The sequence below is a fragment of the Sciurus carolinensis genome, chromosome 3 (assembly GCF_902686445.1).
Source record: "Sciurus carolinensis chromosome 3, mSciCar1.2, whole genome shotgun sequence".
NCBI classification, from domain to species: Eukaryota; Metazoa; Chordata; class Mammalia; order Rodentia; family Sciuridae; genus Sciurus; species Sciurus carolinensis.
Genome location: NC_062215.1, coordinates 92,305,412 through 92,328,213, shown reverse-complemented (window position 1 = coordinate 92,328,213; position 22,802 = coordinate 92,305,412). Strand labels below are relative to the sequence as shown.

The 22,802-nt window shown below is 32.9% G+C and overlaps 1 protein-coding gene across 1 annotated transcript in view; it reads left to right on the top strand.

The window, feature by feature from the left end:
* Window positions 1–22,802, top strand: part of Lrp1b (LDL receptor related protein 1B) — a 1,852,169-nt gene that overhangs the window by 1,760,692 nt on the left and 68,675 nt on the right. Inside the window, 5 exon segments of the mRNA XM_047543195.1 lie at window positions 554–660; window positions 10,716–10,832; window positions 12,455–12,628; window positions 13,722–13,847; window positions 19,269–19,433. Coding sequence (XP_047399151.1) covers window positions 554–660; window positions 10,716–10,832; window positions 12,455–12,628; window positions 13,722–13,847; window positions 19,269–19,433 — 689 coding nt within the window.

Here is a 22,802-nt window from a genome sequence, read left to right as displayed (position 1 = left end):
GAGGTATAGTGTACAGTGATGGAAATTGTTTTGCTCTGAGATTTTAATGGAATTTTCAAAATTGAATTTGGATATTAAATAATGTGCTATGATGTTTACTATTAAGAATGAGCTGTACACAGTGGCACATGCCTGTGATTCCAGTGACTTGGGAGGCTAAGGTAGGAGAATCTAGAGTTCAAAGCCAGCCTCAGCAAAAGTGAGGCACTAAGTAACTCATTGAGAACCCGTCTCTAAATAAAATATAAAATAGGGCTGGGGATATGGTTCAGTGGTTGAGTACCCCTGAGTTCAAACCCTGGTACCAAAAAAAAAAGAATGGTTTTAAAACTTTTAGTGAGTTTAGGTAGGACTTTATTTAAATTGTTGATTCCACCTTTTCTTTTCAAGGTTCTTCCCATTCTGTAGGTTACAAGTTGGGTCCAGGAATTTGCTTATTAAGAGAATCTGGAGGTGAGATAGACATGTGATCTGAGGAGACACTGCTTTGGGAGCAGAGATGGGTTATAACAATAGCATCACCAGGCTAACCTCTTTGACCTACTCTCTTCAGGATGATGTACTGGACCGTCATTGGGGACCACTCCCACATAGAGGAGGCAGCCATGGATGGTACTCTGAGAAGGATTTTAGTACAAAAGAACTTACAGAGGCCCACAGGTATTTAGTGCTTCTTATATATATTGAAATGTTAAGCAGAATGCTAAATACATTAGTGTTAACATTTTTTTCTAGTTTTTTTTTTAACTTTTATTTTTACAGACTGTATTTTGATTCATTGTATACAAATGGGGTACGACTTTTTGTTTCTCTGGTTGTGCACTATGTAGATTCACACCATTCGTGTAATCATACATGTACGTAGGGTAATGAGGTCTGTCTCATTCCACTGTCTTTCCTACCCCCGACCCCTCCCCCTTCTCATTTCCCTGTACACAATCCAAAGTTCCTCCATTCCTCTCTTACCCCCAATTCCCACCCCCATTAGGTATCATCAACCACTTATCAGAGAAAACATTTGGCCTTTGGTTTTGGGGGATTGGCTTATTTCATTCAGCATGATATTCTCCATCCATTTACTTGCAAATGCCATGATATTATTCTTCTTTATGGCTGAAAAAACATACAATGGAGAAAAGATAGCCTCTTCAACAAATGGTGCTGAGAAAACTGGAAATCCATGTGCAGTAAAATGAAATTAAACTTCTGCACAAAACTCAACTCAAAATGAATCAAGGATCTAGGAATTAGAAGAAAAATTAGGCCCAAATCTTTCTAGTTTTGTTGGCAATATAATTATTTTTACAGTGGATAAAATATAGTATGATTTTATGGACATCATTAACATTTCTTATTCTATTTTCCCAACTTGAAAGTCAGGTCATTTTCATACTGTCAGTTACATTATGGGGTGTTATTTGAAAACTGCCTGAGTTGTAAGGATATTAGTAAAATTTCACATGCATAAAATTTGGATAATTTATGGCAATGTATTCAGGTATTTTTACAAATCTATGATTCCTCCTCCATGTTCTTTCTCTCATGCTATTTCCCTCCCAGGTGCCCCATCTAGAATGCCCATCCAGAATTTCTCTCTCTAGCTAAATCTTTCCCATCTCATAAGTTGTAACTTAAGCACTTCTGTAATAATAAAACATTTCCAGGCTTCAGACTCCTCAAGGATTCTGTGCCAACCACACTGCCCATTACTCTCCCACTAAAAGAACAAAAGAATTGTCTATATGCTGTGTTATTTAACCATTACACATTGTGATATCTTTGTAGTTTAATATTTACTTGTATTTGTCACTTACGTTTTCACTAACTTTTAATGTGACTTATGCCCTGTTATTTAATTAGATTGCTTTTTTACTCTTTATGGAGAGAGAAATATTTGAGATCTAACATATTTACATAAGTGTATTTTCATTTAATCATTTAACAAATATTGATGGAACACCTACCATGTGCCAGAAATAGTTTCAAATACTGAAGAAACAAGTTCATGTGAAGCAAGTCCCAAATCTCAAGACCTATATTTCTGTGACAGGGTGGCCAGCACCCCAACAGAACAGTTCCTGCTCAGGAGGTATGGGCCACCTGGGAAAATAAAAAGTCTGAAATAATCAGTAAGTAATAAGAGAAAGCCAAAGATTAAATTTAAAAAGTGGAGTGCCTGATAGATCTTCTAATCCTGATAAGAAATGGAACTGAACAACTGACAAAGGTCCCAATTCTTTATTTAAAGGGGAGTCCATCAAAGGCAGGGATAATGTTTCAGTGGGAGGAGTTTTGTTTCAGTACTTGTTTCTCAGTGTGGCAGAGGTCTTATAGTAAACAGGTTGATTGGCATTTGGCAGGCTACATCCATCTGCAGGAGGCTGTATTTGAACTTGAACTGTGAACAGGTCAGGGTGCCAGCATGAAGTGGGCATTCTCACACCAGGGGCTTTCTGCCTGGGAGTTCCCAAGACAGCAGCTTTCCTGCCTAATGGCTGGAACATCTCTCGGTTCATACAGGCTCATAGATGGCCCCCAGCATCTTCCCGCAGAGGATACATTATATAAATATCAGTTTAACTGATAAGTGCTCTGTAGGGAAAAAACTCATAGTAAGGAAAGTACTGTTATTAGGGATGATAGTTTAGTTAAATTATCAGAGAAATCATCTCTAGAAAGGTGATATTTAAGGAATGACCTAAATAACAAAGAGTTAGATGTGTGAATGTGAAGAAAGGGCTTTCCATGCAGAAAGAACAGTAAGACAGTGAGCTTCACATTTGTCAAAAACAGCCAGATTAGTATGCCTAGAGACATGCCAGCCATTCAGGAGAGTGGTGGACATGAGGTAGACAAGGTGATATCTTCAACACACTATTGAAGACTGGGTTCTATGCCACCTTTAAGGAGAGCCCCTCAGGTGTTGAGGAGTTAAGGGTGTGATCTGCATAGAAACAATTTTAATTTTTAAGCACTAGGCACTTTTGTTAGCTTTTAAAAGAAATCTAATTTGAACTTAGATAAAAGTAGCAAAATTAGTGAAAACGACCTATAAAAAAACTCCTCCTGCTAAAATTTCACATTATCACAGTATAAGTAACATGTTTTTATTTCAAAGAATGACTCTGACAGCAGTTTGTGGAATTTCCTGCAGGAGGTGCTTTGGTGGGAACCTGAGGCAGGGATTCCTACAAAGAATTTGTGTAAGAAGAATTTGTGTATTTTTCAGGAGAAAACTGTAAAAGGAGGAGAGAGAAAGGGAAAGAGTCCAGTAAAACTGGGTCTCAAGTAAAGTCTACTCTTGGTTTGGGACTCCAGGGATGCGATCTGGAGCATAAAACCCATGTCAGGCAAGGGTTGTAGCTTTTCAAACACCATCAGTTTGGGGTTACTTTAACTTCCTAAGCAAGTCTGCTCTAACTAGTTGAGTACAATTTCCTGGAGATGAGGGTTCAGTGTGAGTGTCTGCTGCTGGATCAATAATTGGGAGATATCTTTGAAAGAAGATCTGGGTGGACAACACATGGACTCCCACGCTGGACCTCAGGAAAGATACATGCATGCAACATTCTTCCATGGGTTGCAACTGTGCTCAGCACTACAAGCAGTGTAATGATGAAGCTAACAGTACCACTATTTTCAGGAAATTAACAGTTGAGAATGAAAAGAGAATGAAGCATACTCAGATATTGTTGAATTTGCAAAATGTCAGAATTTTTTTCTGTTTTATGGTATCTTCAGAGTACAGAGATAAGAAAGAGAATCTCCAATACAAAAAAAAAAAAAAGAAAATATTTAAAGGGTGTCACTTGAACAAGTGCTTAAAGGATGGATAGGCATTTAAAAGGTAGGCAGATAATTCATAATGGGGCATTTTAATAAAGGAAAGGTGCTTTTTATTAAAAGAGTCAGATACAATTGACTTTGAATCCAGAGGGATCACTTATTGCCTGAGAGATCTCATAATGAACTTATTATCTTAACATATAGGTCCCACCACCATTAGCAAACCAAGCAGTAATAACAAATACCTTAAAATAATCCTGTGTCCACTAAATAAGATAGTTCTGTGAGACAGGGCTCCAATGTTGCATGTATGATATGTTTTGCTGATGAGTCATGGTGCATCTAGAACTTGATGGGTTTTGTGATATAACATGAGCTTAAGCATAATCTTAAATGCCAACATAATTACATATGATTTTTTAGCTAATAATTAATCATTGTACAATTTTGATTCAATTAGTGATTTGAAAAAGGCAGGTCTTCAGGCTTATTTCTTTGGCAGCACTTGTCTGATGCATTGAATACAAACAAAAATCCACAGAGTGGGGTAATTGTCATTGAATGCCCTTGACAAGAACAACAAATAGCATGACTTGAAAAGTGACAAGGAGATAGAAAGGGAATAATGTATATGTGAGACAAAGCAGTTAGCCTAGTGGAATTTATCAACTACAGATAAGGATAGAGGAAGAGATGGGGAATGTGTCCAAGAGGGATAAAGAGTATATAAATGAAATGAATCAAATATCTTATTTCCTTAATTCATTTATCCTGCCTTTATTAAAAAATGGGTGTTTATGCCATGCACTATTATTTTTCAGAAATATAGATTGCATTCATGTAGCTGTTAGTCTAAAGTAGTAGACTGTAAAAACAAAATCAAACCCTGCATGTGTCTGTGTGCACACACAAACACATGTTTAAATGGCACTGTGGAGAAGAGCAGAGTGAAGTGCAGAGCATGTAGGTGTCACTCAAATATAGTGGGGAGGAAAGGATTTTTGAGGAGTTAGTTAAGAGTAAGTGCTAAAGTATGACAAGGAATATGGTGGAGAGACAAATGTTGGAATGCAAAGTAAAGAATAGGTCAAAAATGGTAGCAAATGGAATTGAGGAAAGCCAAAGAGCACAGTAGAATGCTACAAGAGGGAACCTTGAAACTCCGAGAGGTGATTAGGAGCCAACAACTATAAAGTCCTAGAGTCCTCTGCAAGTACCATTGATTCATGTTAAGCAGGAAACAAAATCTGGTCAGACATCCGTAGAAGCACCAGATAAATCTGGAAGACAGTTGGTATGAGGCTGTCATTTTTACTCAACAAATTTGTTTGAGAACTTCTATCTTGTTACAGGTATCAACTCTCAGAATCCATGGATCAAACCATTCAACTAATACTTATTGAACTAATACTTATTGAACGTATTGTATGTTCCAGGCAGGCTTCTTGGAATTTGTGAAGTCATAGGTCATAGGTCATACTCATAATCATAGGTCTCTGTCCTTCCAGTGTTTATATTCTATTAGAGGGATGGGATAGGGACAGCAAAAATTTAATATTTAAAAATAAATTACAAGCCAGTTTGAGGTGTTTAATGCTATGGTAAAAAGAGTGAAATTGCCAGAAGAGTTGGGAATGGGGGTGACAGGTTGTAGTTTATCATCATTAGGCACCATGGTGGGCTTTCATAGAAGGTGTTATTTGAGCACAGATTGTGCAACATTGTCACTCAGCCATAGCAAATGGTGTAGGTGTGCCAGGGCTCAAGTTAAGTCAATCACATGGAGATATTTCACAGGTCACTGAAAAGTCTGGAACTTAAAATAGAACTAGGAATTTGACTTGGGAAACTGGCAACAAAAGCACATATTCACTGGTACTTGGGTTGTTAAGATGAACAATGGATGGGTAAATAAGATCCAAAGGATAGAATTTGGAGAAGATGCTTATATTGGACAGAATCAAGATCACAAAGACTCCAAAGTTATCTCAATAATAGTAGGTTAGAATGTGGGGGTCACCATATCCAAAGAAGAGTTTCAAAAGGAAGATGGTATATATTATTGGGCTGAACACAGAGACTGAAAGTAGAAAAATATAAACTTTCCATTACATAGGCATGAGTTAAAATTGAGCAAGCTGAATTAACTTTTTTATAATTAATCTTCTTATTGGAAAATATGATAATAATTAACTTACATATAATGTATAATAATTCATTTCAATTAGGTGGTCAAACTAGTATGAATTTCCTTGACTATATTAGAGCTAATAATAATTTTAAGAACTTTGTACTCTTTACTAGGATAAAGACTTGAACTCCATATTGTGTCTACCATAATTTCCTAATACTAATAATAATTTTCCATGTCTATTTAATATACTATTTAGTTTTATTCCTTTCTCATTATATGTCTGCTATAATTCCTTAATATAAAAAAGAAATTCACAAATCACATGTAAAATCTGTTACTCTACTTCATTACCACTTGCTTAAATTTTCCTTCAGTTTTTTCAAATTATGTATTTGCACCTGTGTCTAACGTACAGTGTGCCATATGATCTCACCTATAAGTAAAATCTGAAGCAGTTGATCTCATAGAAGTTAAGGGTGGAATAGTGCTTACTGGGCACTGAGGAGAGCAAGGATGAGCAACAGAGTCCTGTCAGAGTCCTGTCAATGGGCACAGTGTCACTGGACAGGAGGAATAAGGTCTGTTGTTTTTCTGAAATGGTATAGTGACTATAATGAACAATATGCTTTGTATATATTGAACTAGCACAGAGAATCTGCATGAATTGTTTTCTTAACATTACAAATGATGATGTCATATTCTTCAAGTGGTATTTTATTACATGGGAAACTAGCAGAAACATATCCTTTACCATAATCATATCTTAATGTCATTTTCACAGTGTTTAATACTCCTGGGTATTTTCTTGCCAACTGTTACTGATATACAAATGAGTTCAAATAAGTGTCGGGAGATTTTTAAGAAATAATAGTTAATTTCAGTTTCATAAATAACCTATTACTACAAAGCAGTTAACAAAATGTTGGTAATCAGTAAACCATTATTCTGCATTCACATGCATATTTACATTTCATGTATGGGAAGACATGTTCAAATATATCCTATAAGATATATTTGCATGAAAGTACATTCATGGCTGTCTTCCCAGTAGTACTTTGATTTGATTTTTATCAATTTTATCTGTTTTCTTGGACTATATAAATATTTGTTCCAACTTCAAGGTATCATATTAAAATCAGTAGATACTATACTGCCTCTCTTTCTCTTTGAGTGTTAAATCTCATTATTTTTATTCTGGGTTTATAAGATAAACCATCTTTCCAATGTCATGCATGGACAAATAAGTGCACTGAAATATAATATACTTGGTTATCCTATTTTAACAGGATATAAATATCACCACACATAAAGAACATTTTTGGGGTAACCCCTGTGAATTCCAGGCTTAGAATTCTACTATCCATTAAAATAGCCCAGTACCACCACCAACATCTGCAAACTTGGCAAAATCATGTTGAGAACACTTCAGTGCTCTGAGGAAGCATACTCATTCTTTTTATTCTTGGTACTCCATCATTTACTGCTTTCATCATGCAGTCTACCATTAACTCTTCAGTGTATATGTTTGTGCCCAAGAGTATAACCAGCTTAAACCAAATCCATTGTTAATATTCTTGTTATATCCCTTATATTATATACTATTACCTATAAGTAGTGTGTGCTTAAAGCAATTAGGTGTTGAATGAAAGAACAGATGGATGCCTGCAATTTCAACACTCTAATCCTTGGGATGGTTCCAAGGCCACCTTTAACAAATGGCACACTTTTGCTTTGTTTTGTTTTATCAGGCAGTATGATAAAAAAAGAAACCTCGTCTTTCTTATTTTTCATTCTCTCATGTTAGTTGAGTGGCACACACTTGCCCCACCAGTGTATGTCAGATAAAGTCACTTTCCAGTTTAGTTTTTAATAGAAGGATGTAGGATTCCATGAGATTGATTTACATACCATAAATACATAAATAGCTAGAGGCTGGCTGATGTTTGCTCTCTCTTCCAAATTGTGGCAATTTCAGAGAAAATGAACAACTATATACTTACCCCACAACACTCATGCTTGTTTGATTCAGTAAACAAATTCTTTTTCCTTGGCCACAAAAAATTTTTAAACAAACTGGACACAAATTTAGGACCCTTTCTGCTTTCTTGATGCATTTATTTTACTAATGCTGTCGTAAGTGTGTGTGTAACAGAGAGGGAGAGAATTTTAAGGTACTTTGGAATCTTAGATTCTAAGCAGGCAACCAGTCAGAAAAATAATTTTAACAATTTTTTAAAATGAATGTAATATAGTGGTAAGTATCTTCGGTTAGTTTAGCTTTTCTTAATACCTTTTAAATTGAGAATATGGTAGGGTTCACTTGGTGGCTTTTACTACCTTGTAAATCCTGGCTTTTCCTTAAAACAGAATGTATCTTATCCTTGTATCTATTTCTGAAAATGCATTGGTTGAAATTTATTGCTCTAAGTCTTCTCTTAAATATCATGTTGGTACTATGACCATTTCTCATAGTTTTTGTCTTTTTCTTTTTTATTCTTTTTAGACGCTAATGGAAATAGGGAAACTCTTATAAGATCTTTCAAATTTCAAAGTCCAACAAAAGCAAGGTTCAAAAATCTCTAAAGCATAGTAATAGTCTTGGCATTGTTGGAGAGAGATGGTATTTAGAAAATCACTGCTTGATTACTGCTGTTACCTTGCATCACTGAAATTTAGCTTGCATCTGTGTCTTTTATAAATCTTTCAAATTATGATTCTTTTATGCTGAATTAAAATCTGTATAGCATTTTGTTTTGAATTTTCTGTACTTCTGCTTGTTCACTTCCATATATTTGTGATTTTCAGTTTGGATAAGAAAGTTTCTTGAGAATTGTGTTTTTGTTTGTTTTATTTTTTTCATTCTATCATTGGTTCTTTATTAAAGACAAAAGGAGATGTGATACTTTAAAGGCAGACTTGAACTTGTTCTTTCCTATAAACTTGGCATTGATTGATACCACAGGAAGTTAGATGATTCCTTTATTAACTTTGTAATTTAAAGACTCTCTTTTATTAAAGGGCTTAAGGAAAAATCAAAATCATTGATTTGTGGATTTTTGTAATATAAACCCCATTCATTTAAAAACTTTGTTGTAAAATTTCTGTCTAGATGTAATTCCTTCCACTAGTATGGCATGTGACAAAAGCTGATAAAATTGAGGATATCTTAGGCAAGCAAAAAGGAACAATGCAATATGTGGCACTTTTGGTGAATTTGAAAAATCATATTATTAATTAAATTGCATCACACACACATTGTTTTCTTCTTTTACATGATTAGAAAATTTAATATTTTAGGTATGAAACCAATTTTTTTGGACAAAGAGTTTTGTTTTATATGCTTATTGTATTACCTTCCTAAAGAAGAAGGAAAAGTGTTTTTAACCTTTCTTAGGTGACTGCTTTGAACTATAATGTCACCAATAGGAAATTGGAACACTTTATGGTTCATGTTACTCATAATTATACAAGAAGTAGCACATATATAATTCTAAACGTGACTCAAACAAGTCAATTAATCATTGAGAACAAACTAGTAAAGCATGGGCCACCTAGTTTAATTGTTAAATCATTTCTCAAAGGCTAGCTAGCTAGACGTAGAAATATGTGTATTTTATTTGAAGAACAATATTTATTTATATTTAGTTTGATTATATTTGAGCTAGATCTACATACTTAACTGAAGAATTATTCACAAATTACTTTTTAAAATTTATTTTCTATTTTCATTGTTATATCTTGGTCTATCTACATAGGAATACACATTTTGCATAAACTCAAAATACCTTTCATTCCATAATCTTGATTTTGATTGCTTATTGAATGTTCAAATTGTGAAAATTCTGTAACATTCATTTGCTAAATGTATTTTAATTGCATTGTAAATTCAAAGTATGTTCTATGTAACATGTAATGATTAGTTACATCACACACAAAAAAATCTACAGCAGTGAGGATTTATTATAGAATTTATGTGTCATAGATCTCACTCTTCTACATTGAAGAAACTTCACTCTCTAAAATACTCTTTGTGTGGATGATATTTTTGCTGGGATAGATTTCAACCAGATTTACAAAGTCAAAAAGTAAAAATTAGATAAGTAGAAAAATATTATTGTTTGACCTCATATTATTTTTTTCTATTTTTCTTCAGTGACAGATACCTATGATGAAATTGAAGAAAAGCAGTGTCAGAGCAAATTAGTAATGACAGTTAGGAATTCAAACACTACTGGGACCTTAATGAAGGACTTTACTATTTATTCATTTCCATTATAAACTTCAGTCTTTACATTTTAAACTTCAGAATACATACAGGTGCCTTACAACACCATAGGCCAACTTGTGATTAAGTACATACACTTTTTATATTCTGAGAACTCCATCTTCATGAAGGTATTTAAAATGTAGAAATTATACCCAATTAGTTTTAAAAAATGTTGGATAAGAGATTAAGTAATGAATTCATTCTATATATACTATAAGTATAAAATTGAAATAACATGAAAAACTATTGAAGAAAGTAGAAAGTATGAAAAGGAGTGATAATTAAGATTTCTCTTCTTGTGTGAAGTAAGATTTTTACTTATAGCTTATTAAATGAAGGCTATGTAATCTAAAATAAGGGTTGATTTGAGACAAGATTTAAATTATTTCAATTTTTTTGAATTCTATGGTACTGTGATATACAATGGGTAATTACTGTGATGCTTGAAGACAAACACATTAAGGAGCAAAATCATACTTTTAAATAATCCCAAATTCCTTTCCATTATTTGTCTGTCTGTGTTTGCAGGTCTGGCTGTGGATCATTTTAGTGAACGCATATACTGGGCTGACTTTGAGCTCTCTGTAATTGGTAGCGTTCTATATGATGGCTCTGATTCAGTAGTCTCCGTCAGCAGTAAACAAGGTTTGTGAGAAGCTTTTGTTTGTTTGTTTTTTGTTATTGAGAGTATTAAATCATAACATAAATATAGTTATGGAAGTTTTGCATTATGAATTTCCTTAAATTCTGTCTCCTTTTCCCTTGCAGATTTTCTATTGATTAAACTTTTTGTTCATACTTGAATATCAAAGAGACCAGGGCAGAGGACATTCCTGACTTGGGAAAACATGGGCCATGCTGCCAGATTTGGAAAGGAATTTCATTCTGTTGATTCTGTAGTGTTTCATTTTGAGCAGGGTACATCAAATAATCAAGAGTAGCACACATAGACCCTACTTTTTCTTTCAAATTTTAGTAATAGCATGCAGGAAACAAATTATTATATGTAACAGAACTTTATATTAATGATTACTGATACTGAAGGATAGCATCATCCAAGTGAAAAGCAGCATATAGAAAAATGGCAATTTCCTGTACTGCTGGTGACCACAGAATTTAACTGTGGCCCTTGGGTGGTATGCCCATTCTTATTTTTGCTTCTTTCTAGCTCATTTTTTTTACTCTCTCGTTTTCTAGGTCCCTTCTGTGCCTCAAACTTTCCTGACCTGACTGTTTCTGGTCCTTCTGCTGAGTCTAATTTTTTTCCTTTTGACTTTCTTTCCTTCCCTCCCCCAACCCCTTCTCATATTTACCTCAAGTTATTCATAACACAAACTTCAAGTTTTTATATTGGCATATTGTATTTCTTGAATAGAGATTTACTTCATTTTTTTTTTTTGAATGGGGAAGTTGAAAAGAATAATTGTATCAAATTTTCACTGTGCATTTCCCTAAAATGTATGATTTTTGTATCAATTATCCAGATGAAAAAGTCTACATTTCTTTATTATATTAATATGATGTTAGCTTGTTTCACCTTAAACATACATTTTACTATCTCAAGGAAACTGAAGAAAAATAAACATAAAAGTTTTTCTTTTATAATCTCTAGATCATAACATATAAATGTTTCCATTTTACTTGTTACAAATTTCAGTACCGAAAGTTAGATTGATAGTTCTTTTGACAAAATGTATTAAAATAGTAGCCACCAAATGTGAAAACTGATGGTCACTCTTATTTTTAGGCAACTATGTCATGTGATGCTAGTTTGTTTTCTTTATCCTTCTCTGAAACACACAATAAGTGTCAATGATTTTTAATTCATGATTACTTGATAAACCAGTCATTCCACCAATCTATTTAATTACTAATTGGATCCAGAATACTAATTTAGAGTTTAATGAACTGCCTGTTTTTGTGCTACAGATGAGGTTAGCCTGTACCTAGGTTTTTCATTTGTTAACTGTATAGCAGAAAACAGTTTCTCCACATACAATGACCTCCAGCAAATGGTTGGTGATGTTGAATATGCTGAAATTAATGATTGAAATGTGTTTCTAAACTCTGAGTGACATGTGTAGTATCTCTTATATTCCTACTACCAATAATTTAATTCCTCAACTTCTGAGCTAATACTAAAATATACTAATTCTGAAAATTTTTCTTGAGACAATAAGATTTTCTATGTGATCCTGGATAAACTATTTTTAAAATTTGAGTAAATGCATTACAACTTTTATAATCCTACCTTTTTAAAATTTCAGGATTGTTACATCCACATAGGATTGATATCTTTGAGGATTATATATATGGAGCAGGACCGAAAAATGGTGTATTTCGAGTACAAAAATTTGGACACGGTTCAGTAGAGTACCTAGCTTTAGATGTTGATAAAACAAAAGGTGTTTTGATATCTCATCGCTATAAACAACTAGACTGTAAGTACAACATTTTTAAAAAGTTGCTTACATTTGTGAATGTTTTCCTTTTATCTATTAAAAGAATACACTTTTGCCAGGCATGTCGGCTCATGCCTGTAATCCCAGAGACTTAGGAGGCTGAGACAGGAGGATCACAAGTTTGAGGCCAACCTCAGCAATATCTCAAAATAAAAAAGGTCTGGGGAGGTAGATCAGTGGTAGAGGACCATTGAATTCAATCCCTCAACCATAGATAGATAGATATAGATATAGATACATATGTATATATAGTACTATATATAGTATAATATAGTATCACCAGACTTTAAATTAGAAAAGTCAATACACAAATAATGCCTAAGTTTCCATTTCTGGTATAATAGGTATGAAAATGTTTAGCATTTGGCTGCGTTTTTTGGAATTAAAATTAACTTTGCCATATAAGTTATCTATTATTCTTTATTTCTAAAATTCTGAAGAAAACCTTATGCTTCACTAGATGAACCATGAGATCTAAGGAAATTCATCATTCATTACCCACTTTGACCCTTGTTACTGATAACTAAATAATCACTGTAGCATTAACATTTCAACCTTAAAAATAGCCAAGAACTCTTTCCAAGAGTTGTAATTTTATTTGATTTATTGTTTATGATTTATTATTATTATTGCTTTCCCTTCTGGAAGGGAGTAGGTAAATAAATCATTGAAGCAATTATCTTAAAAATATGTTTCAAATACATTTTAGACTTCAGGTGGCTTTACTAACACAGCCTAAACCACACTTCATGTTCTAAGATGAACTATAATGCCAAAAAATGATTAGGCACAAGGAAGAGTAACAAAGTAGAGATTTGAGTATATTCTTCTTCCTTTTGGAAAGAATAATTGGGGCAACTATACTGTTAATGATGGGTGTTGCATAGTAATTTCTCTTCACCTATGGAAAAAAAAGGTAACACTGAAATGAAATACTTGCAGTAAAAACTGATGTAATTTCTTCTTACCATTGTAAATTCATCATTTCAGCTTATTGAATTTTATGCATTTGAAACCTATTGTGACTATACTTATGTAATCCTTTGCTTTTGTTTTGTTTTGTTTTTGTCAGTACCTAATCCTTGCTTGGATTTAGGATGTGAATTCCTATGTTTGCTGAATCCTTCTGGGGCCACCTGTGTTTGCCCAGAAGGAAAATATTTGATTAATGGAACCTGCAATGATGACAGTCTGTTGGGTACGTATTCTCCATTGTTCAGCAAATAATGAGTTAATCCTTGTGGTGAATTTTCACAATTATTACTGAGTAGAATTACCTGCTCTTTTATCAATTTAGCTGCCAGGATATCAATGATTCTTGAAGCCCTGTCTAAACTGTTCTTTCTGCTGAAGATTTCCTATCAATTCATTCTGCATTTGCTCACATAGAAACATTGAAGACTTGACATGCACTGACTAGATCAGGAACTATCAAGTTACAGAATCAAAAGACATATTTATATAGCTCTTATATTATAGGAGATAATTTTTTGAAGATGCCCTTCTGTTGTGGTTTAAACCCAAACCCCAAATCTGATTATTTGTTCAGTAAATTTATTTTAAACTCTTCCTGTGGGCAAACAGTAATTTTGAAACCAGGGATTAGGTTAGAAATAGCCTCAGTTTCTCTTGTATAAAATCAGATTGACAACAAACACTACTACTTGTAGGATTCATAAATGTTTGGAGGGCTTATGATCAAGGTACAACCTTGGTTTAGAGACTAAGGACCGATTTTGAAATGAAACTGAGATTATTCCTTCATGCAATTTGTATTTTAGAAGCCAAAGTTTGGAATGAACAATAAAAAATTGAGTCTGACAGAGTTCCCTCTTTTCTATTTCATGGAATAATTTGATGGGGATTGGTATTAGTTCTTCTTTAAAAGTCTTGGTAGAACTTGACTGTGAATCCAGCCTGACCTGGGCTTTTCTTTGCTGCAAGGCTTTTGATGGCTGCTTCAATTTCATTACTTGAAATTGATTTGTTTAAGTTTTCTATATCCTCCTGGCTCAATTTGGGTAGGTCTGATGTCTCTAGGAATTTGTTCATATTGTCAAGATTTTCTAGCTTATTGGAATATAAATTTTCAATATAGTTTCTGATGAGCCTCTGGATTTCAGTAGTACTTGTGGTAATATTTTCTTTTTCATCTTGGATTTTAATAATTTGAGTTTTTCCCTCTTTCTTCTGGTTAGTTTAAAAAAAATCAATAAAAATTTGAAACATTAAAGAAAGAACAAAATAGGCAGGGTATTTCAGCAACTGGGAGTCTGAGGCAGGAGAATCCCAAATTTGAGGCCAACCTCAACAACTTAGCAAGACCTTGTCTCAAAATAAAACATTAGAAGAGCCAGACCTATAGCTCATTGGTGGAGTTCCCTTGTGCTCAATCTCAACTACTAAATTAACAAAAAATTGTGTGAGGTAAAAGAAAAGGAAACATTGTTTCTTAAATATCCAGGTAGACTGATAATAAGCTCTCTCATACTGAAGACAGTAGTACTAATGGGAAAAATGTTTTTAAGAGAAAATAAAATCCATACTTACTAAATTTTATCACAAAACACATATACATATATTTACATATATATTTATACACACAATGTATATATATATATATATATATATATAAAATTTCCCTTTGCCTTCACAAAACCCCAATGGTACTTTCTATGATTTCCCCTATTTTACCACATAAGAAAATTAAGCATTGAGAGATTTGTTAATCAGCTTTTTGTCACTGTGACCAAAACACCTGACATGGATAACTTAGAGGAAAAAAAAACCTATTTTAGTTTCTGGTTTCTGAAGATTCAGTTCAAGTTTGACTGGCTCCATTAATTTGGTCTTGATGTGTGACAGAACACCATGACAGAAGAGTGTGGCAGAGGACATCTGTTCAGTTCATAGAAGCCACAAAGTAGAGAGATAGAAAGGGGCTGAGGAGAAGATAAACATTCCTGGACCTGTTCCAGTGACCTATATCCTCTGTCTAGGTCCTACATCCCTGTTGTTCATTCAAGTATCAAGTATCCACTCACAAGGTCAGAGCTCTCATGATCCAATCATTTCCCAAAAGCCCCACCTCTAAGTCTTCCTGCATTGGGGACCATGCTTTCAACATTAGTCTTTGGACATTCTGGATCAAAACCATAAGAATAAAACTATTTTGATTGTTGAAGATTACATAATAAATGATGGTGCTCCCAGGGGAGCCTGGGTGATACACTATCTTAACCATCAAACAATATAGTCCAGTGCCTCCATAGCATACACAGTACCCACTTCCAGAATTATTGGAATTACTACATATAACATACATAAAACACCACAATGTCTTCCAAATGTACACAATTTACACTCTCACCATAAAGTGGGAAGGAAAATGAAGCAAGGATTTTTGCTGCACTAAATCACCAAATTCTATTATTTTACACTTGAAAGAAGGAAGTTTGTATGTTTCAATGCACACGTATGCAAGATCTAAAATATTTTTGCAAATTTTTACTTTACCTCTACATGAAAGGTCTAAATCTAGAAACTTCTTCAAAACTCATTTTTATAATTGAAAAGAAAATTTTAAAAATCTTAAAAAAGAAAATCTTAAATTTAATGAATGTTAAACAATATTGAAATTGGTCCGCATGCATTTATGCCTTCATAAGGGTTTGAAGTACTTTAATCAGGAATATAAATATGTGAATTTCAGAAGAGTTATTATATTTTTAATTTTGCAAGTTGAAGGAGTTGTCTCACCATGTTGTTTAGGCTGGTCTAGAAATCTTGGTCTCAATTGATCTGCCCACCTCAGCCTCTGAGTGGTAGGAATACTTGGCCTCTATTTGCATGTCACCACACCAGATGGATTTTAGACTCTTTGATTAATATAGATAAATTTCACTTTTCCTGACAACGGTATTTTATATAGCCAAAGTTTTACAGCTCATTACAAATACTTTATATAGTTGCTATTGTTAAATGGTAAGTGCACTGAATATTTTTAATCTTCAAGTACAAAATTTGAAATTCAAATATTACTTATTTGTGGGGAACTGTTCACCTGCCCTTTCCTATAGGTGATTATAATTGCTGGAGCTTGGCTTCTGGGGGTGATTTATTACTGAAAAAAGGAGTCTTCTTTTTCATTAAAGAATTATTACTATGATTTTGAAAGAGTATAATCTAACTTCCATTTTATTGGGCAGAATTATATTTTAAAATTTCTGTTTTCTAATGAAGCATGGTATAACAATACACATGCCTCAAAATATAGTGATTTTTAATATCTATGTGGCATACATATAATATCTATAGGAGAAAATGAGTCTCCCCGTGATAATCCTAAATATGATAATAATGCCTTAAATATTTATCTTCACCATTCACATTCAGAGCTCCCATTAGAACATAGTTTGTTGAATGGATTAGAAAATATTTTTACTAAATTTTCAGTTAAGCAAGCATATTGCCACTTTAGACATTTTAAAGTAATCTTATCCTATATTCAATTATTTTCTGGAGATTTCTGCATGCATTTGCATAGGCATCTACTATGTTTTTTATGTTCAAAACTAACTCACCTGTCCATTTCCTATTTTCCTTGTGTTCCCACTTTGTTTTTCTGATCAGAAACTGAAGAATCATCCTAATTTTCCCTTATTTTCTTCAGAAATCACGGGTGTGATTTTCACTTCACGATTACTGTTAGACTATTTCCACATGTACTCACCTCATTTATTCTGTTTTTTTGGGCATCATGTGACCTAACCAGATGACTTAACTGAAGTCCCCATCATCTCCCTGCTTTCAGTTTATCACCCGCCACTACATGCACTCTCAGCCTTCTCAGATTCTTCAAATGTTCTACATTTATGGGAAAAAAATAAAGCATCCAATAACCTTCTCTTACCCCTGATTATCTCTTCAAAGACTCTCCTTCCCTCTTGTAATTTCTTTCCTCACACTCATCAATCCAGGTCCAGTCACAGCAACTTTCATTCAGTTGCTCTGGTGCTCACATCCTGACATGCATAGGTGTTAACTTCCCTTGAGCTCACCTTGTGAGCATTCATGAAACAATGCAGACCAATGTCACACGCTTATTTTGCCAAATAAGTGCCTTAACTGCCTATTGAAGTTAAGCAATACATCTTGTGGACTCAACTTTAAACTCTTCATCTTTCTACTAGATGTGAGCTGGAAGTCAAATTGTCTTTTCTTTTTTTATGTTTGTGGTATATACTTAGGCACTTGGTATTTACAAACTTTTAGAATTTTAATATTTTTCCAACTGTAATATTCACAGCAAATCTGAGTTAAGCTGTATTTTTGTCACTAGGGTCCTTGTACAGTGTGTAAACGAGACTCAGGTTGGTTAACTTGTATGCCTAATAAAGGTGCAGAATGAGGACATAAAGATAGGTTTTATTACACTCTTCTCATTTTCTTTATATTATATACATTGCTTCATGAGTAAGTCCTTCTTATGAATGCAAACTTTGGGAATATCAATCTGAAGGTTACACAAATGACAAAGAAGTCATCAAAGTTGATCCAGATGTTCTTGTGATCACTACAGCGGTATAGTCAAACCTCGCCATGCAAGGGCCAATATATCTTGAATGATAAAGACTTTATTGATTTCATGTAATTACATCTTGTGAAAGACACAGCTTTAGCAGAGGACATATTCTAAAATAGAATGCTTATTAACATATTTTCAGTGTTTTTCCATTAAATATTGTATCCTGTTCAAAGTAATACAGTATTTCTAATGAAGCAAGGCCAGGTCAACATACATAGCAAAGTCAATTAGAAAATGATTGTAAACAAATCTTTATCATAAACTATCCTAACGTATTGTTAAAGATGCTTTTGTACATCCCAGAATGGCCATTTCTTATTTTCAGGCAAAATGTCATTAAGTAAATAGTTTGCACCAAAGATTTAGAAAAAATGTTACATATTTTCTAAATATTGTTTTTGACTTTGCTCTATCATTATCTTGCACCAAATCTGAATGGACTTCTAGTTGGGCATATTTTGTATGGTTAATGAGTACTGACATCAAAGAGTATCTTTTCATTTAAGCCTTTATCTATAATATAAAATTCATATAGACACACAAACATATATACCATAGAATGTAAAAGTGTGTATGTATGTATGTGGATAAAGATGCTAAAATATATCTTAGATATTTCAATTTGATTTATTATCAATTACTACTATAAACTAGATAATGTTTTCTTATATCAAAAAGAAAACTTCTTGGTTGTAAAATATGTTACTTTTAGAATGTTTAGATTAGTTAGATTCATTATTTGTTAGTTTAGATTTAGTTAGATTATTTAATGTAAGACAACATTTAAGAACTGGTTAATAATATTTGAAGCTTACAACAAAAAACAACTTAATTTAAAGTTTTTATTCATCATCCAACAAATAGAATCTATTTCTCTGTTTTTAGCTAATATTTAATTTTCCCCAACATTTATACTTACATTTGTTATTTTGTGAAAAAATAAGAATCTAGGATTTAAATAAGTTTATTTGAACTGTCTTTATTAGATCAAGACCTGAAATACACACTAATCTACACATTTATTCCAACTAGATGATTCCTGCAAATTGACCTGTGAAAATGGAGGGAAATGTATTTTAAATGAAAAGGGTGATTTGCGGTGTCATTGTTGGCCTAGTTATTCGGGTGAAAGGTGTGAAGTCAACCACTGTAGCAACTACTGTCAAAATGGGGGAACTTGCACACCATCAGTTCTAGGTAAGCATTTGAGTACCATTGTATATTCAAATCATTCACATTTTTCCTTCTTACTTAATACCGAAAATATAATCCCCAATACTTGATGAAGAATACATTCTTTTCTTCTCTCACTTTAGATTATGTAGAGGAAAATGAGAGGGAGGAGGGGGGGTATGAAAAATGATGGAATGAGATAGACATCATTACCCTATGTACATGTATGATTACATGAATGGTATGAATCTACATCATGCACAACCACAGAAATGAAAAGATGTACCCCATTTGTGTGCAGTGAAACAAAATGCAGTCTGTAAAAATAAAAAGATAATTAAAAAAGAATACATTAACAAAAATTAAAATTTATAATTCAACAGTGGCATTTTTCTAATTTCAATATGTCTAAGTTCAGGTCACAAAATTTAATGATAATTAAAATTACTGTGTTGAGTGTATATTGCATGATAGTGCTTATAGATAGTTTGACAATGATTCAGAATGATTAAAAGTGTCGGTTTTCCAAGGCTCACATGTTTAACCTCAAAGTCCATAATTTTTTTGCAGTTTCCCTAAACATAAAATTCAATTGTTATTGTAAATGAGTTTCATTTAAATGAAAATAAACTGTACTAAAACATCTAAGATCATCTTTATTCCCATCTTAATTTGTAACTATTCTGGTATTGCAAAGCATAGTATATAATGTACTTTTAAAATATCAGGTTACTACATGTTGGTGAATTAATATTTGTTAATTACTTGATATATTTGTTAATTCATAAATAACCATGTTGGCAAAAAATATTCTCTATGGCCATAACTGAACATTGAATGTTTACCTACTGACCTGTATTAAATTCAAAATATGTTCCTATGAGTTAAAATAACCCCAATACATTATAAAAATCTAATTTGTAAATTCCAATATTCAGTGCAAGCGACATTATGCAACTATAAAAGTGCAATCTATGCACATTTAATTTTACTCCCATAAATGCAAAATTAGTCAAATGGAAAATCAATCTATATGATCTTCACATCCCCTACATGGTTAATTTATATCTTACTGAGAGTTCTCACTATCTGTATCGTTTATGATATTCTTTGAAGTATTTAACATGATACCATCTAAAAGAGTCACACGAAGAATTTCCAATGGAGTTCAGAGAAACCAAGCTGTTTTTGATTTTCATTCTAATAGTAGAAGTTTGGTAGTTATGTCTATAAATATTCTTGATTTATGATTAATTGATAAGTAAGGTATTCTAAATACTTAATAGCATTCTGAAAATATATTCATAGATTGAAATATAAAATGCACAAGGAATTTTAGTTCCTATCTTTATTCTGCTTAAGGGAAGCTTGTTCATACATAGAATACATTCTATTGCTGTAGAAGAAATTATAGTACTGGTTTTTTTAATCAAATATGCAAATGAGAATACCAGTTCAACAAATGTGTGTGAGTTTGTATTTCAGTAATATGGATACCATTCCCTTTAGGGGAGAAACATTTCTTGCCAAATAAGTTGTTTGGGATATTTAATTATTTAATTGGTAACAAAATTTTCTCATTAAGATTATGAAAATCATTGGGTGCTAGCAAAATGATTTACTTATAATTATCTTTAGCAATATTTAGTCCAACTGAACCATTTGACATTCCATACTATGGCCAACCATTCAATATGTGAAGAATTCACAAGAGCAAATCTCCAGAAAGCTTTGGATTTGCTCACTTATTAATGGATCCTGAATTATATGTAGGCACAGCACAAGTTTAATGTTATGCTCAAATCATTTGTCCAGACCTTGCTGTATTCTTAAAATCTGTAACATACCAACTTTAACTATATATCAAAATATTTAGATTTTGATTTCCATAGATGATATGTTCAGGAAAATTGCATTGCAGATGACCAGTGTAAGTGAGTTCTCATAAGAATTAAACATGAGATATGGCCATGTATTATATTGCCTTATAAAATTCAATAATTAATAATAATGTGATATCCAATTAAGTCATTACCAAAGCACTTTTCACTTTTAAAAAATGTGGTTTTATAGAAACACTGTTTGGTATTACAGACCAAAGAACCTCATTATCGCTACACAAATGTTAATTTGTTAAAAAATCCCAATGGGCGATTCATGGATTTATTCATTGTTGGTTTACTTACCGTTAAGCCTTTTGGCAAATTCCTGTGTGGACACTATATAAGTAGAGTTTGGGCAGCATTAATTAAAATTTATAAGTTTGTGACAGTTGTATAGAACAATAATAATTGAACAAAGAATATGTCATCAGTTAATTAAAAGCACACATCTGAGAGGCATAATTAAAATTTTGCATGTAGGAATGAGGGTGAACAGTAAAAATAGAATATATGAGTTATATTCATGTAGAACAGTACTAAAAATGAAATATTTTGACATTGATTATATCCATAAGGGTCCATGTTGTTCACTTTTATAACCCGTTAATAGGAGACTGTATTTAAAATAAAACTTGCCATGAGAAAAACAATGGAAGTCAGAGTAAACCATAGTATTATTTAATCATTCTATTATTGAAGATATTGAATAATTTATGAATGTTTTATGTATCACAGATATCATTAACACTTTTAGGTAATTAACATCTATATTTGCAATTAATTTTACTTTCATGAAATATTTATCCTCTAAGGTATGTTCGACCTGTTTGGTATTTTCTTCCTCTTACAGGCCTGTTATTTAGACTTTTATTGGTTTTAATAAGATGAATCAGGGTTAATTTAGGCAAATGGAACAAGAGTGTTTGTAAATTGGGACAACAAACCCAAACACCTCCAATCCCCAAAGTTTGGAATTTTGTAGAGGAGAATGGCAGATCTTACTTTGGGAAGTCTGACACAAAAGTAGGACTGACTATGTTAAAAGGTGACAGTACAATTGTGTAGAGTAGGCAATAGTTTAAGTGATGAATCTAACAGGAAGAAAGCAGAATCCTTCCTTGTAGCTCTCTGTCTCTACATCTGTGGGCTTTGTCAGTGAAGGTTTATTCTTAGAAATGAAACAGGAGGATGAAAATAGCCCCTGTTGTGGGAATAAAATCTGGTGTCAATGATGGAAGGAGCCTTAATAATAGGAAGTAGGTAAATGGAGAGAACTTTCCTTCTCAGTCATTAAGATTTTTCTGTCCATGCAACTGCCCCAAATCAGATGGTAGATTTACTCAAAGACTAGTTATGGTAGTAACTCTTGGACACCCAATAACATCACGGAACTGATGATTAAACATATGAAGCAAAGGCTCTCAAGTCACCTACGCACTTAGGATGTAGTCACAATCACCTAATGGTATCTTGGTACATAGTAAACATTTTTAAACTATATTCTCTTTCA